Consider the following 17,250-nt stretch of genomic DNA (forward strand, 5'->3'; position numbering starts at 1 on the left):
TTGTTTGTGGCAGCGGGACTTGCCAATCAGGTGTAGGGGGAAGGAGTCATTGTCAAGGCAGGCTATCAGGCAAGACCTCAAGCCACGTGAAATTGTTCCCGCTAACTCAGGTGGCTGTATGTTACCAATATGTATTTTGTTTGGACGTTATGACCTTGCAGATTTAGAGGGGCCTAGTGTTCTGCGGCTATTGTCTGATGAGTTGCTGGAGATCCGGATGGGTCACTAGATTGCCAGTGCAGGAAGCTGGACACAGTTGATTGATCCTTGTGACCTATTATAAGCCAGTTGTCATTGGAGCACTGAAATTCATTGATCTTGCGATAGTCTTCTAGTTTGGACATGAAAGGGGGCTTCAGAGGGGGCTAACTAGCTTTGTGATATAGGTGTGCCCACCCATGCAGGGAAGCGTACCTTGCATATTGGTCGGATTATTGTTCCAGGATCCTCTATTGGAGTCATGTACCAGGACCAGTAGTTGGATTGTTGTACTAGATGACCCAGTGTACCAGTACCAAACCAGAGGAGTGTACCTAGCACCTGTGGCATGGGAGCAACAGTACTAGGTTTCCAGTGATCGTGCTGAGGCGGTTCGTGCCACGAGGGGTTTCTTCGATAGATTCCTCCAGTTGTTCCAGTGGCACACCCAACTCCTTGGCCTTTGTGTTCCATCCAAGAGGTGTTGGAGGTCAACATCTCCTGATTTCACCTTAGTGGGAGAGGGCCAGTGCTTGTGGGTATGCCTGCCCCCGTGAAGTTAGACCAGCCCAGAGAGAGGGCCTTGTTGTGGGTGTATGTGCCCCCCATGAAGGTAGAGTAGGAGAGAGGTCCTTTCAGGCTCGCTTGCTGCCAAGCACCAGCCCATTGTGAGACACACAGGGTAAGTGGAGCAGCCCAGTCAGGGCAGGCTGTGTGGGTAGCTGTCAGAGGGCGGCGGAGAGCTGGAGGCCTGTGAAGGCCGGCCTATAGGGCTCTTGGTTAGCCCTCACATAGGAGGAGGTGAGCCCATATATAGGGGTGTGGCTGGCCTCGTTGAGGTAGCCTGGTTGGCCCTTATAGGGGCTGCTGAGTCAGCCCATGTGCAAAAGGGCCAGCCCCTTTACAGGCTGCTGCTGGCCTAGGGTCGGCTCTTGAGGCAGGCCTCTAGGGCTGAGTGGCAGCCCTTTTTAGAGGGTAGAGGGGGGTTGGTCCCCTAGGGCTGAGTTGGCCCTGTAGAGCATGAGTCGGCCTGCATGCTGCAGTTGACTGGAGGAGGGTGAGGGGCTATATATAGGCCCCCTCTCATTCCTTGTTTTCCATCTCAGTTTGGTGGCTGTTTAGGTGCTCGTGTGGTACTCTTGTGATCGTCAGTACCTTTGTCCGTTCTTGTTTCTTCGTGACTTTTGGGGTCTCTTTATCAGGACCTCAGATCTTCTGAGTGGCAATTGGGAGGGCTAGATGCACAGAGGCCTTAGATGGATCTTGTCAATGTACTTCAATGGAGAGTAATATATCCTTGTACTCCTTGGCATTCTTTGGAACCTGTGATTGCACTTGGTGCTTGGTCTCCATGCCATCCAATATGAAATGGTAAAAACCAAGTGTGAGGGGCTTTGTCGAGAGCTCATCATAGTAGGGGCTGAGTAGTTTATATTGTAGTGAGCTGGAGTAAGGGTACCCTTTGCCAATAAATAGTGACCTTGTGGTGTTCCTTCATTTTGAGGCTTGTTCTCAAGAGGATCCATGAAAGGATATTATTTATGACCAGTATTATCAAACTCTTATTAGGAGTTCATGGTAATTTTATGACTCAATTTTTTCTCTAAAACCAACGTTGGACGCAAGAATGCTGGTCTGCTCATTTTCTTATCAAATCTAAAATTGAAGCTGTGATCGGAGTGGGGCAGAGCAGGCCCCCCCCCACCGCCCCCCTTTCCTCCTCTTCCCCCCTTTTCTGCCCCGCCAAAGAACACCCCACTTCAAAACACACCTTAACAAGAAGACGGAAAAAACTACTCCCCCTCTACTACTACCTTTTTTTGCTCGTTGCATCCGCATGACAGGAGCAAGTTCAATCCTTGTATCTCAGTGTCCAGCTGATACTAATTGGTTAGCATGGGCACTTATTTCCTGTTAAGGTAAATGTCTTCACTTATAATTTAATGGAGCCTCGTTGGACAAAAGCAAGTAGGGATTGCTATGAAATCTTTGGGCCACGACAATCATGATTTTAATTTGTTTAAGTTTTAGGATATTGAAGATGTTTGGGGACAGAGTTCATTACCACTGTGTGTGGTGTTGGGAATACTGGGTTTATTTTTTTCTACATTGCTTGTCTGGAGAATATTTCGTGCTTAATTATTACTTCTAAAGGTAGCATTGTTTAAAGCATTTCAAACTTATCTTGGCAGAGTTCTGAGTGAGGACAAGAGTAGCACTCGTGCTCATCTGGAAGCACAGATGGCATCAGCTGTAGTGTTGAAGTCTCCAGAGGATTATCGGCGTTTTCTGTTGGCTTATGCCCGCTTCCTTGCAAGGTAATGTAGGTTGACTATTGACAGTGGTACTGCTGATATGTAATTTTGTATTGGAGTGTCTCCAGATGGTTTTTGTGTGCATCAATGTATCTGTTCTCCTGTTTGCGTACTTTAAACCTAATCAATGTGATTGCTTCAGAACGGCCTTCCCCACTATCCCTACCTTTTCCATTGGGCAGGTTGATAGATGAAGTGGTCACCTTGCTAGTGCACAAAGGTTCGAAAGTTAGTGCATTGAACCTATCATACTAAGTTGCGCATGTCTTGATAAAAAGTAGTGGCTGGTATTTTTGAAAAGGGCTTTATTGCTCACCATATACTTTCCATGGGAGGCATCCCATGTATGATCTCATAAAAGGCTTGAAGTTAATGTCTTTTGTCAAAACGTGTTGCTTCTAAAAAGAGTTGCATTGAGAAGAGGATGGATCTATTTTCGCTGGTACTGTGGATTTACTGCCACCCAATGAGTGGCTTTGATTGTGATGATATGTATGTTGGCTGAAGGCTTTTGCCATTGTTATTGAGAGTGGGATGGCAGGTTGGATGTTTTTGTACAAGGGGGGATGCCTTATTGGGGATTCGTTATGAACTGATGAGATCACAACCACATATTGTAGATGTTAAGAAAGGTAACTTGATGCTTGCACAAGGCCTTTAAAGTCTGAAAGGAAGTACAGACAATATAAGCCGCTAATAGGAATTGTCCAGAAAACTCTTTTTAAGATACATCTCACAAAGGAGCCTCGTGGGCTGCTCTACAAAACTATGAATGCTATTCTTCTTGCAGATCCCCATGAAGAAAAGCAGTCTTGATGTCAAGTTGGTGCACTTGCCAATGATGATGGGCTGCAATGGCAATGACACATCTAATGGTAGTAATCCTGGATGTGGGAGCAAATGTCTCCTCAAAGTCAATGCCTTGTTGTTGAGCATACCCTTTTGCAACAAGACGGGCTTTGTATCGATCTATGTTGCCATCAGATTTCCTTTTTAATTTGTAGACCCACCGCGTTCCAATGGCATGCTTGCCAGGAGGGAGATCTACTAATTCCCATGTGTCATTTTTGGCAATAGATTGTAACTCAGCTTTCATTGCATCCATCCACTCTTTGCTGTCAAAAGCATCTTTATGGCACAAAGGCTCTTCATTGCAAGTTGTAGCAAGGAGTGCAAACTCAAGAAAGTGACCATGCTGTCTATTCCCTGATCTTGTCCGGGCAGCAAAAGGCTGATCTTGTTTACTGTCCCTCAATGTATCAAGAAGCGATCTGGGAACTTGCCTTTGCTGTCTATTGACAGCTCTTTCTTCAATGACTGCATCATGAGTAGTGGGATCATTTTGTGCCATAAGAGAAACCTACAAATCAGCATGAGGTTGTGGTTGATTATTGCTAGGGCCTGCAGGAGGCTCATGTTGCTGGTCAAAATCCTCTTCTGATGATGGCAGAGGTAACCAAGATTCAAAGGCATCAAACATGTCAACATTTGGCTTTGCTTTGCAGTCCACAAGAGGAGAAGCTGAATGTTCAGCAAAGATCACATCTCTACTGACAATAATCTTCCCAGTATTTGGTTGATATAACCGACACCCTCTGCTCTCCTGGCTGTAACCAATAAATATGCATTTGATTGCCTTGTCATCAAGCTTATGTCTCAGCTGAGATGGTACATGAAGATATGCAAGAGACCCAAAAACTCTCATGTGTGAAAGTGAAGGCTTCCTGCCTTTCCATGCTTCATAAGGTGTAATAGTCTTCAATGCCCGTGTAGGTGATCTATTCAGCACATAGTTGGCACACAGTACTGCATCAAGCCAAAATTTATTGGGCAAAGACTTGGCCTTAAGCATGCATCTGGCCATCTCCATTGTGGACCTGTTTTACCTTTCAGAAATAGGATTCTGCTGAGGAGTGTAAGGAGTAGTGCATGAGTGAATAATGCCCCGTGAAGACAGAAATGCATCAAACTCCTTTGACATATACTCTCCCCCCTATCTGTGTTGAGGGTGACAAGCTTGCATCCTGATTCATTCTCAACCATATTCAGCCATCTCTGAAAGCATAAGAAAACTTCAGATTTGGCCTTTAAAGGATATACCCAGCAATATCTTGTGAAATCATCAATGAGAGTCATGAAATACTTATACCCCCCAATCTCATTTGTCCTCATTGGGCCACATACATCAGTGTGTACTAGCTGCAATTTCCTTTGTGAGAGTTTTGGACAATTCTTTTGAAAAGGAAATCGATGCATCTTACCCAAAAGACAACTCTCACACACATGTTTGGAAACTGTGTGAGTCTGAGGTACATCATTTGCCATCTGCTGTGAATGTAGCTTTGCAAGAGCTCTATAATTGAGATGGCCCATTCTCTCATGCCAAAGATGACTTTCAGCAAGCTGTGAATCTGAAATAGCCAATGCTTCAATAGAAAGTGCAGCTGAATGATGATCAAGGTGATAAAGCCCTTTTTGCAAAGTGCCAGTGAGAACTATGGCATTATCATCACGAAGATCATAAACTAGACATCTGTAGCCATAAAAAATTACTCTGAAACTTGAAGTAGCAATTGCTGAAATTGAAATCAAGTTGACTTCAATGCTAGGCACAAAAAGAACATTTGTCAGAGTGACAGGATGGCTTGAAATGGATGTGAGCTGCACATCTTCAACTCCTTTTACAGCATATGAAGCATTATTAGCACATGTAACAGTCCCCCCTCGAGGTGCATCAGCTAAAGAATGGAACAACTGTTTGCAAGATGTGACATGCTTGGAAGCACCACTATCAAAGTACCAGGATTGAGCATCATTAGCAGTAAAGAGTGCATCAGCTTTGGAGGGATCAAATGAGCAATGGACAGCCCATGCCCAATCATCCTGAAGAGCATGTGCATGTGAAGCATCTGCTGGCTCATGGGATTCAATAGCATGTGAGGCATTAACTGTCAATCCTGCTTTCTTTTTCTCCGAAGCAATGCGCTTCCTGCATTCTGAAATGTCATGTCCAGGCTTGCGACAATAGTTGCATCTTTTCTTCTTTGCCTTATCTGCTGTATTTTTAGATGCATGAGAGGAATTGCAGCTGCTATGCGCAGATTTTGGCTTGCCCATAGGCTTGGAAGCCTTGCCTCTTTCTATCTACTGTGAAGCAAATGCATGATCAGGAATAATGGCTTGTCTATTAGCTCTCCCTGGGCGCTGCTGCAGCTAACCGCACCCCCTCCCCCCCCTTTCGCTCCCCGCTACCCCTTCACTCAGCCACTACCCACCTCCCTCCCTCACTCTCTTTTTTTTTTTTTCTTTTTCGTGGGGGGCAAAAAAAAAAACCTAGCCTCTCCTCCTTCTCCACCTCTTGGCTGCCTCTCCACTTTAGGCTTCCGCACTACCTCTCCACCACCTCGCACTAGACGTGCCTCCCATTATGGGGGGGCAACTGGTGCTCCCGCTCCCGGTTGAACATTAACACTACGATCTACCCGCACCCCAAGAGAATGGGGGACAAAGCCAAGAAAGACGAAAATAACAACAACAAAAAAAAGCAAACGACACAACTGAATTTGGAGGATGTGAACACACGTTACAACCGAAGTGGACTCGGGGTAAACAGCAAGGCAAAGTTAGGACCCGCCTCAGCTTCTTCAGCATCTATCTCTACCTCAACCTCAACCTCAACTCCCGCTATAGTGTCAGTTTCGTTTTCAGCTCCAACCTCAGCTTCCTCTATCTCTATCTCTATCTCTACTTCGACTTCAGTCCCCGCTTCAGGCCCAGCTCTAGTTCCAGTCTCAGCTCCATCTACATCTACGATCAGTGACATACTCATGCCCATGGCGCCGGTTGTTGTTCCCTTTCCCTCTTCTCCTGTTACAGCTCTCACACAGCTTATGACACCTACTTCCAAGGTGTCATACACTGTGCCGCATTACGCTTCACTCTCCTCTCTCCCTCTCAGCCAGCCCGTCCTCCCACACCCCGTTGGGACTGCCTCACCCATTCCACTGTCATCTCCGTTCCTCACTCAGCCACCGTCTAGTTTTCGGACTCAATCCCACTCTTTCATGCCACAGTCACCACAGTTTCAGCATGGACATGGGTGGACTGACACACCAGAGGCCCGTGAGACCCTACTCACGGAGATACATAATTTTCGTGAGCCTGAGATGGAGTTGGCTCGCTTCGCACGGGAGCTGGTCCGCTTCAACCAGGAGCAGAGCCGCATCATACAGGAGCAGGCTAGGGCCATTTGGGAGCAGGCGGGTCTTATTGAGGGACTCAGACAGGACATCATGCAGCTCCGACAGGAGGTCACAGCCATACATACTGTCCCAGGGAGTACCCTGGTGGTCGAGGCACAGATTGCGAGCATGCAATCTACTATTGAGGAGACTTCCAGATGGGTTGACGTGGCCAAACGGAAACCCGCAAGGGTCACCGTTTAGGCTACCCTCATGGAGCAGCAGTAGAGAGCCAGCAAGACTCTCAACATCAGAGTACGCGGGATCCCACGCATTGAGGCTACACCGATGGTGGATGCGACTGCGTTCGTGACCGCTACCCCTGGGTGTGGCTGAGCACAGGATAGAGAGGGCATGGCGGGTGGGGAGAGACCCCAATCGAGAGCAACCCCTGATCATACGATTTCATGACACTCAGGCACGACTTTCAGCTCTACGACGCAGGTCAGTCCTTCGAGATCAGCCAACGATCTCTATGGATGAGGACCTCACATCTCTATAGGTTGAGGAGAGGCGCTCTTTGCTGCAACAGCGGGATCAGGCCCGAAAGGAGGGGAAGTGGACAGTGGTACGAGAGGGATGACTTCTTACAGGCCCCCGTAGGACACCTGCCCCCTCCCCTACATAGGGAAGCGGGGCCTATGAGACTCAGATATCCGAGACCCTGTCCTGTACCATTTGGAACTGTAATGGTACCTTATGGTCAGAACCAGGGAACTTCTCGGAATCCTATACAGGCCACGACATAGTCTTCTATACAGAGACACATCAGAGTCCAGAGCGTCCTCTCCCAATAGTCAGCGGATATACATGGGAGTCTACCTATAGAGATGAGACGAGGGGTACAGGAGGAGTTCGAGGTTCAGGTGGAGTTGCAGTCCTTTTGAGATCCACACTGCGGGGGATTATTTTTGTAGAGCAGAGAGATACACATTCCAGATTTCTTTGGATCTGGATACGACACATGGATAGCTAGGATCTGTTTGTCGCAGTTTGCTACTTCCCCCCAGAGACCTCCCACTTTGCCATAGATATTCGAGGTGATGATGAGACATCCCCATTTGCTTATCAGTCCATCGTTGACTTTTCTAGCCGTGGAGAAGTCCTTGTGGTGGGGGACTTCAACGCGAGGTCAAGGACCCGTTAGGTACCACTTCTTGATTTCAGAGATGATTCCACTCTACTGGCAGATGTTGACCTTGAGGAGGCAGGTATGCTACGGGTTTCGGCTGACAGGCGAGGTCCACTTTCATCCTATGGGCAGGTCCTATTAGACCTGGGCAGAATACATGATCTCATTATCTATAATGGTCTTGACAGATGGCCCGCTTTAGGTGGTTTCACATGCTTTCCACATGGGGGGGGGCCAATGTTGTTGATTACATCATGGGATCCCGTGTCTTCACATCTCGCATTACTGACTTCACTGTAGCACCTCTCCCCTTAAGGGCTGATCACACATACCTTTTCTTTCGCATCTCCACCTCCCTTCGCACAGCACCTTCTACCCCACTCAGTGCTTACTCCACCTACCACGATATACGCTTTGATCGGGATCACTCACCTTCTTACTCTAGCCGTCTGTACATATTTCTCGCTTATATTGACTTCATATCCCTTTTAGAGGATCGTGCTGTCCTTGTCACCCGCTCACTACACGAGGTTGCCATTCACGCCTTTCCCCACACCACCCGCTCCACCCGCCCACCACCCCCTGGAACCGTACCCTGTAATAGTTGGTACGATGATGAGTGTAAGGCCTTACGCCGTCAACTCAGATTCGAAACTAAAAACAGTCTTCCGAGCGCACCAGATACGCTACGTGAGTACCGTAGACTGGTACGAAGGAAGAAACTAGACTTCGTTCGTCGAAACGAGGAGGAGCTACTGAACATTTTGTTTAGTAACAACTCTAAGGACTTCTGGCGGAGATTTCTAGAAGGACGGTCCCCTCCGCCACTCACTGACACCCATATCTGGTTTGATTATGCACGCACACTTTATGACATCCCAAATCAGCCAATCCCTAGCCTCTCACACATGCCTCGTCCCACATCCTGCACCCTCTTCACTAGAGGAGTGGTAAAGGATGCTGTAATGAAACTTCATAATGGCCGAGCGAAGGATCATGAGGGACTATGTACTGAGTTCATTGCATATGGGATTAACCTCCTAGCCCCGATCTTAGCAAAGCTTTTTAATGAAGCGGTTTGTTTGGGATTTCCACACACTTGGACCATTAACACTATCTCACCCATCCACAAGGCAGGGGATCCCATGAGCCCGGAGAACTACAGGACCATTATGATTGGACATGTCATGTCCAAGATTTATGCATCAGTACTTGACTCCGAGGTTAGCAGACTTGCAGAGTGTCGAGGACTCAGAGCAGCAGGACAGGCCGGATTTCGGCGTGATCATGGAATCATGGACCACATTCTGACGCTCAGATGTATCATCGAGGAGGCGAGATCACAGAAGCAGAGGGTTTATTGTTGCTTTGTGGATTTTCGCAAGGCATTTGACACGGTCCCGAGAGCCCGCCTCATACGGCGCCTACAGGACTTGGGTTATGACCAGGAGATCATTTGGGCTGTCATGGTACTTTACGAGAGAGTTCCTGGCAGAGTTCGGGTAGGATCCGGGTGGACAGATGAGATCATGAGTACCATCGGGGTCAAACAAGGGTGTCCTTTGTCACCTACCTTGTTTGGCCTCTACATTGATGAGCTTGAGACAGTGATGCAGACACAGGGGGGTGTAGGTTGCTCTCTTGCAGGCACGCTGATCCAGATTTTGCTCTATGCAGATGACGTTGCTCTCTTGTCTTCCTCAGCAGAGGGGCTTCAGAGACACCTAGACGCACTACAGTCCTTTTGTGAGTCTCATGATTTGAAGGTCAACCTGGGTAAAACCAAGGTCATGATCTTCAATACATCTCGAGCCATCATGCGTCAGGAGCAGTTCACATTTGCGGGGCCATCTGTTGAGATAGTTTCATCATACACTTATCTTGGGGTTATCTTCTCCGCACCGAGCTTCACTATGAGACCCGCGATGCAGGCACGCTTGAGTAGAGGGTATGCCTCATTGGCCAAGCTAGAGAGGCAGTGCTTCCGGTCACACTTTCAGGATCCATGCACCAAGGGGTTGCTTTTTGACTCCTTGGCTCGCCTAGCGGGGATGTACGGCAGTCCTTGTTGGGGGCCAGACTTGTCGGATACAGAGTGGGCCCGTGTGGAGCGGCTACAGGTTCTCATGCTATCACGGATCATTCACCAGATCATTCAGGCTGAGTTTGGGTCACTCCCTTTACAGCTAGATGCTGCATTTCAGGTCATCACATATCTGTACCGAGTTAGGGAATATGGGGATTATACCTCGGGGCGTAGCAGGCTACCATGGATAGCTTTATCCTCTTCTATGGCACTTGCAGCAGGAGGAGATCAGAGGTGCTGGTATGCACGTACAGAGAGATGGTTTGAGCGACTGGGGCTCCACATGGATAGACTACATCCCTTCCAGTATAGCATGGATGCTCCGTTCTCTCCCCTCTTATCACACGAGGTCAACCAGGTTATCCATGAGGATCTACTACAGCTAAACACTTTTCGGACTTGGTTGGAACCGAGTGAACTCCCAGTGAAGCTTAGCTTCTACAGAGATCACTTCTTACATATCACAGCGGAGGGTTTCATTGACCCACCAAGATACACACAGATTCACCTATCCCACTCGATGAGGATCTCTCTTGGGCAGTTCCGGGTCTCTTCACACAGACTTCGCATCGAGAGCGGCAGAGCAGAGCGACTACCCAGGGAGCGGTGCATATGCACACTATGTGACATACAGGAGGTTGAGACAGAGGAGCATTTCATCTTCAGGTGTCCTGTGTAGTATGAGATCCAAGGACGTTTCCACTGTCTCTTCAGAGATAGTTATGGGATTTTAGCCCATTTTCTCTCCTACCCAGACCAGCGGTGTTTGGCAGGTTTCATTCATGAGGCACTTAGACACCGTGAGAGGATACTCCGAGCACGGAGACAGGAGTAGACTTCTTCCTCGGTTGATCCCTCTCAGAGCTCTATCACGGAGTTCTTTCAGCTAGATCACATGGACCCCAATGAGACGAGGCCTCGACATGACCGTGACCCGGAACCAGTGACCCGACAGCTCAGACAGAGGGTCGACACACAGATCACACTTGGAGACATCCCCTCCTTGTTTAGAGTTGGAGCCCGACCGACGGGGGTCACAGTAGCCCTGGTTAGACGTAGAGCTACGACCAAGAGACGTGCCAGGACCACATCTCTAAGTGGCCGACAACACTTTATTGCCGACTTCATGCCTCCACTGCCTCATCCATCTTGTTGTTGCTGGGGATGATGATGATATTGATGATGATGCTGAGATTGATATATAGTTGACCACCGACATCACTATGTTGTACTTAGGACTTAGTACTGCCATTCTGCATTTTTGGCATTTTGCATTTTGCGTTGGTATGGACGCTCGTTTAGTAGCTCCACTACCACAGCTCGTTGTATTAGGATTTTCACAGTCTCATAGATCCATCGGTCTTCCGAAGACTTTAATAAACTTTCTTTCTTTCTTTCTTTCTACTTTGCTCTTCCTGCAAAAGCAAAGTAACTAGCTGATCAAAAGAATAGTGGTCTGGATTACCCATGGCCACTAATCCAAGGGTTGTAGCAAACCCTTGATATGTATCTGGCAGTCCATTCAATGTGGTACTATCAAGCTGTGAATTTGGCACCACCTCATCAATGTTGGCAAGCTGTTCCATGAGGTCCTTGAGCTTTGTCAAGTATGCATCCATTGACTCACCTTCATTCATACTGACTTCTTGTAATTGCCTTCTCAAATATACAACACGAGCTTCATTGCGAATCTGATAGAGAGAAGCCAATTTATCCCAAGCATCCTTTGCTGTCCTGCAAGACCGGATGTGTGGAATAATGATTCTCTTGCATGATAAAGCAATGCATGAATGTGCATTTGCATCTCTTGCATCCCATCTTGACTGTTCTTGAGTTGGAAGAGCAGCAACAGGATTGCTAGAGGAGGAGGCATCGGGAGGAGTACCCCCTGCAGAAGGACCAACAGTAGAAGCAACCACTGTAGCATTGGCTGGCCTTAGATCAGCCCCAGAAACAATATTCCACAAATGCTTTGCAACAAGAATATGTTTCATGAGATAAGACCACATCGGATAGTTGGTGCCATCCAACTTATCATCTTCACGAAGAACTCCAAATAAATCTTGATTGTTCCCAGCCATAGCAAATGTGATACCTTGAAAAAGACCTGAAAACCCAAAAGCCTCAAGGCTATCACTGCAAAAAGCTGGCTGTCCAAAAATGACAGCAAATATCTGCAAATTTCTGACCCAAATCAAAGGGCAAATGCAGATCTAACCCAAATGTGACTGTGACAGGCAATGTTCACTGCAAAAACAGCAAATCTGGCAAAAGCCCCAAATTTAATGAGAGCAAATAGGCCAAAAAGAGGGCAAATGTAGAAAAGCCCCAAATTTTATTGAAATTTTTGCAAATGTGACCCAATGTATGATAATCTGACTCAATGTCCTGCAAAAGTGACTCAATGTCCTGCAAAATGACTCAATGTCCTGCAAAATGTGACTCAACGTCTTGCAACTTGACCCAATGTACTGCAATCAAAAAGAGATTGCACACCAAATCCCAAAAAATAGCCTCAAGGCTTGCAACTGCAGAAATAGGACTTGCTGTCCACAAATCGATTGCAAAAGTGCACCTGTCCCAGAGTATAGACCTCAAGATCTAGGCTTTCCAAACTGTTGAAATGGCTTGGGAAGATTTCAAACAGTAGAAGGAGGATGAGGAAAGCAAAAGTCCTCAAAAAGCCCAAATTTTTTGATAGTGTCCTGCAAATTTCACACGTGCCAAACCTGCACGGAAATCCTGAAACAAGTACAACTGTACGGGTGTACGAAACAGTTCAGTGTACAGATTGTACGGCGTACGGTTGTACGACAGTACGGTACCCAATGTACGATGTGCAGCGATGCAGGTACGGCCTGTACAGTTGTACGGTGTATGAAGTTCGGAACACGTACAAACAGTGTACGGATGCAGGTACCTGGGTGTACGGGGTGCAGATACGCTGTACATATGTGTGTACTACACTGTACGTTGTACGGCTGTACGAAATGCGAGTATAGAGACCAGTACGGTGTGCGTACGGACCTGTATGACGTAGGTACGGATGGTGGTGCAGATTGAACGAGGTACAGCTTGAGTACGGAGCAGAACCATACGGTTGTACGACGCAGGTACAAGGGACGTCCGTACAGTCGTACGGACTGTATGGAAAAGGAGGGCAGGGAGAAACTTGATGCTTGGTCCTCAATATTTCTTTTGAGATCCTCATTTTCTACTTTAACAGCTGCCATATTCTCCTCCAAGCTATCCAATTGTGGTGTGCATGTGATCTGTCCTTCAAGCAGAAGGGCTTTGAGGCTGAGGCTTGGCCCTCCACCATGTTTTTCAGGTCTGCTTTCTCTGATATAATGGCCTCCAAATCCACCTGTGGTGTGCATGTGACCTGCTGAAGGGTCTTGAAGCTTCAGGCCTTCTCCTCTATTGTCCTTTTTGGGCCTTCACTCTCAATCGCAATGGCATCCAGTGTCTCCTCTAGGCATTCCATCGGTTGCATGCATGTCCACAGGTAGTCCTTAAGGATACCCCGCACTGTTTTGACTGTGACATCAGTTTTTTTCTCGTTTTTTTTTGGGGAAGGAGTAACGAAAAAGCCCCTATCAGTGCTTTCGTGCCTCATCCTCCTGGAGACCCACATGGCATCCTTAACCACCCTCAGCCCGTGACAGTGGAAGTCTTGCCTTGGCGTATCTAAAGCACCTGGTGCCTGACCTTCCTGGACCACCCGACTGTGGAGGTGCTTGGAGCAGATGCCCACAAGCAGCACGGAAAACACCATGTACTGGCCTGGATTATGCCCAGGACTGCACCCTGAAGCAGAAGCACCTGTTGAGTGCGAATTATGGGGCTCTGCAAGTCTTGTTTTAGCCTTCTTCTGTGCTCCACAACTCTTTTAGAGTAGAACAAAATAGTTGTGGGGAGCACAATGAAGCTGAAAAGTCGCACAGCAAACTCCAAAATGAGGTTATATACTTTTGAACATAAAGATCTAACCCTTAGGGGAAAATTTTTTTTCCTAACCGGGTAAGAAGTGACCCAAGGGATTCACATCACACTGCTCAGTATCCAACAAATCCCCTTGTATTGGCATATCACCACAAGGAATCAGCCTAAAGCTTTTCGATGGGAACTCTTTCTCGAAGTTCATGATCTAAAGACCATAGGAACACAAGTGAGAGGAGCTGCAAACTTTTCTATCGACATTGCCTTCGTGAAAACGTCTGCAACATTGCCAGATAGATCAGGCTGATCTCTCCTTCATGTTATCTCTCTCTGACATAGTGATATAGTATCTCAATGTGTTTCGTGCGAGCATGAAACTCAAGATTTCATGCTACTGCAATAGAACTCTTGACTATCGGTGAGGATAGGAGTGGGTGACTGCAACCTCAACTGTTGTTGTGAAGGCTGCCCATTACTCAGCTTCACATGAGGAGGTGGCCCGGGTGGGTTGCTTCTTGCTCAAGCGAGATATGCATGAGCTGCAAAGAAGAAACAATTGTGGACTGCCTGTTATCATAGTCTCCGGCTCAATCTGAATCACTGAATGCATGAAACTGAAAGTCACCCCCCTGGCATAGAACAGTGCAAGATGCCACGTGCCCTGCACGTATCTAAAAATGCGCTTAACTGTGTTCTATGCGTGATCTTAGAGATGTCTGTATATCTGCTGACCATTGACACGCCAAGCTGAACGTCAGTGTTGCATAGGTATATGAGACAAACCAACAGCCTGGCTGTATACAGTGGCCTCAAAAGATTCACTGCCATCATACATTGACAGCTTAAGCCGAGATTCAATTTCAAAATTCTGCATTTGAAACCTGTGTAGCAGCCCTTGTATATACATGGATTTTTTAATGACAATGCCGTCTTCTGCTGCATAAACTGGAATCCTAAGTAATAATACAACAATCCCAATTCCGGCATCTTGAATGAGGCTTCCAGATCAGTCTTGAATTCTGCAATTTTGCCCTCATTGCTGCCTGCAATTCTGTCTTTGTTGGTGCTTGTGAGCAACATATCATCCATCTAAAGGATGATTATGATCAAATCCCCTTTGTCTCTCTTGGCATAGAGCGTGCTTTTGGTTGGACTGTTCTTCAATCCCTGGCTGATTATATGAGTGTGTATTAAGCCTGTGGAGCTTGTTTGAGACCATACAATGCTTTACACAGCTGACACCTTTTACCTTCTTGTCCAGGCATCACAAATTCGACTCACATAAACTTCTTCACGTAAGTCCCCATTAAGGAAAGCAGTTGTAATGTCCAACGGATGCACTTTCTGACTGAAATGTGCAGCCAATGCTCACCTGATGGTTGCTATCCTGGAAGTGGGGGCAAAGGTCTCATCATAATCTATCCCCAATGCTCACTTGATGGTTGTTATCCTGGAAGTGGGGCAAAGGTCTCATCATAATCTATCCCCTTTTGCTTGGAATAGCCTTTAGCAAACTAGCCTTGCCTTGGGGAGATCCCATGTGTTGTTCTTTTCTGAATTGAATCCAATTCATCCTACATGGCTCTCATCCAATGCTCACTCTCTTGAGCATCCTTAAAGCTGTGAGGTTCATCCTCATCACACAAGCTGCTCATCCAAGCAGCATCCACAAAATATGCATCACCAGGACCTCTAGAACCAGCCCTTGACCTGCTAATGAGAGGAGCTGTAAGCTTATCCTGTTGGAGAGTTTGAATCAACCATGTAGGGAGTGATCTAGCTCCAGAGTTGCTGATCTCTCTTCCCTGCTTATCATTGACCTGATCTGGGACATCCGCATGCTGCTGTTCATGCTGCATTTACTGATTTTCCACTGGCTTTTCTGAAATGCTGGCTACTGTTAGTGGCAGCAACGCATCAAACACATCATCTGAAACTTTCTGCAGCTGGTTTTCAAACTCAATCATGGACTGATCTGAGTTTTTAGCAAACACACCACATCTCCAATGACAAAAATCCTTTGTGTCAAAGGATTCTAGAGGCAGTAACCTTAACTCTTATTTCTATAACCAACAAGAATGCACTTGACAGCTTTATCATCCGATTCGCCTCTCATCTATTGAGGCGCATGTGCATAGGGCCTAGGCTAAGCATCAAAACACACTAAACTAGTCCCTGATATCTGGTATTGTGCTTCAGCTATTTTATCAATCTACTAAAAAGCTAAGCCAGGGTATTAGTCACTTTGATCTTGAGGAATTCGTTTTAGTTTCTCGTCTGTCTGTATTTTAAATGTCTTGTTTTCATTCTAAACTAAATCAACTTGGTTTACCTTCCAAAAAGTAGTAGGGGCTTTTCTTGCTTTCACTTGAGGACTCCTATTATATTCATGTACTGTGGGTGCACGGTGGTGCTAAGTCGTGTGCATGAGTACAACCCAAAGAGCAAACAGTCCCGGTTCAGAATCTGAATCTATTCAATCTTGGTTGATATCATGCTATGGTTAAACCATCTGCTTCAGAACCTGTATAATGTATTCAATCTTGGTTGATACCATGCTAGGGTTAAACCATTTGCTTGTAGGTGTGCAAGCTTGCATTTTATTCTTATTTATTTTCTCCATTGCTTTCACTGCAGAGAAGCTGACGAGGTTCGTCTGAGAGAGCTTTGTGTGGAGCTCCTTGGTCCTCCTTTTCCTATCGTTGCAGGAGTACAAGGAACTGATGAGACTTCAAGAAATGTCAAAAGTTGGGAACCGAATGTACTGGTACGAATTTAATGCAAGGAAATTATTGGCATTTGGAAAAAATTGGTATATTAGTTAAATTATGGATCTGAATTTAAGTCAACCATCCACAGGGTTTGAAGAAGCAGGAACTGCTCAAGTCTCTAGTGCTTCCCGCAATGGCGTCTGACAGGAAGATACAGCGTCTATTAAATGAGGTGATGGATTTAGTGTCAGAACATGAAGCAAGGCAACAACACTTGGCTTCAAATTTGGAATCCTGATATTGGATCAATATTTAGAACGAGTCAATTTTTCTGTAGGCATGATATAGTCCGGAAAGGCAGTTACAATCTTGCTGAGGGGTGTTGGAGCATCACAAATTTTCAAGTAGTTTTGCAGAGAAGGGATCTGTGATGGTTTAGTGTATGTCCTCAATGGTGGTGGGTGATGGTCCTCATGTACAATAAATAGGAAAACTAGGCTAGATCTCAAGAGGGATTTCCTCATTTTTGTAATGTATCATAATCTGAACTTTAGGTCTTTATTCAATGCAGGTGGAATTTCGTAACCTTCTTCATGGTTTATGGACATGGAGAGAGAGAGAGAGA

General features: G+C 46.5%; 1 protein-coding gene across 1 annotated transcript in view; it reads left to right on the plus strand.

Moving 5' to 3' along the window:
- HIRA (histone chaperone HIRA-like protein) overlaps positions 1-17,045 on the plus strand; it is a 55,520-nt gene extending 38,475 nt beyond the window's left edge. Inside the window, exons 8-10 of the mRNA XM_087387004.1 lie at positions 2,391-2,516; positions 16,552-16,681; positions 16,774-17,045. Of these exons, the coding sequence (XP_087243130.1) occupies positions 2,391-2,516; positions 16,552-16,681; positions 16,774-16,923 (406 nt within the window). The 3' untranslated portion in view covers positions 16,924-17,045. The remainder of the gene's footprint in view (positions 1-2,390; positions 2,517-16,551; positions 16,682-16,773) is intronic.
- The last annotated feature ends 205 nt before the right edge of the window (positions 17,046-17,250 follow it).

The sequence above is a fragment of the Dipteris shenzhenensis genome, chromosome 16 (assembly GCF_047967505.1).
Source record: "Dipteris shenzhenensis isolate YYH24624 ecotype China chromosome 16, Dip_SZ_1.0, whole genome shotgun sequence".
Classification (NCBI taxonomy): domain Eukaryota; kingdom Viridiplantae; phylum Streptophyta; class Polypodiopsida; order Gleicheniales; family Dipteridaceae; genus Dipteris; species Dipteris shenzhenensis.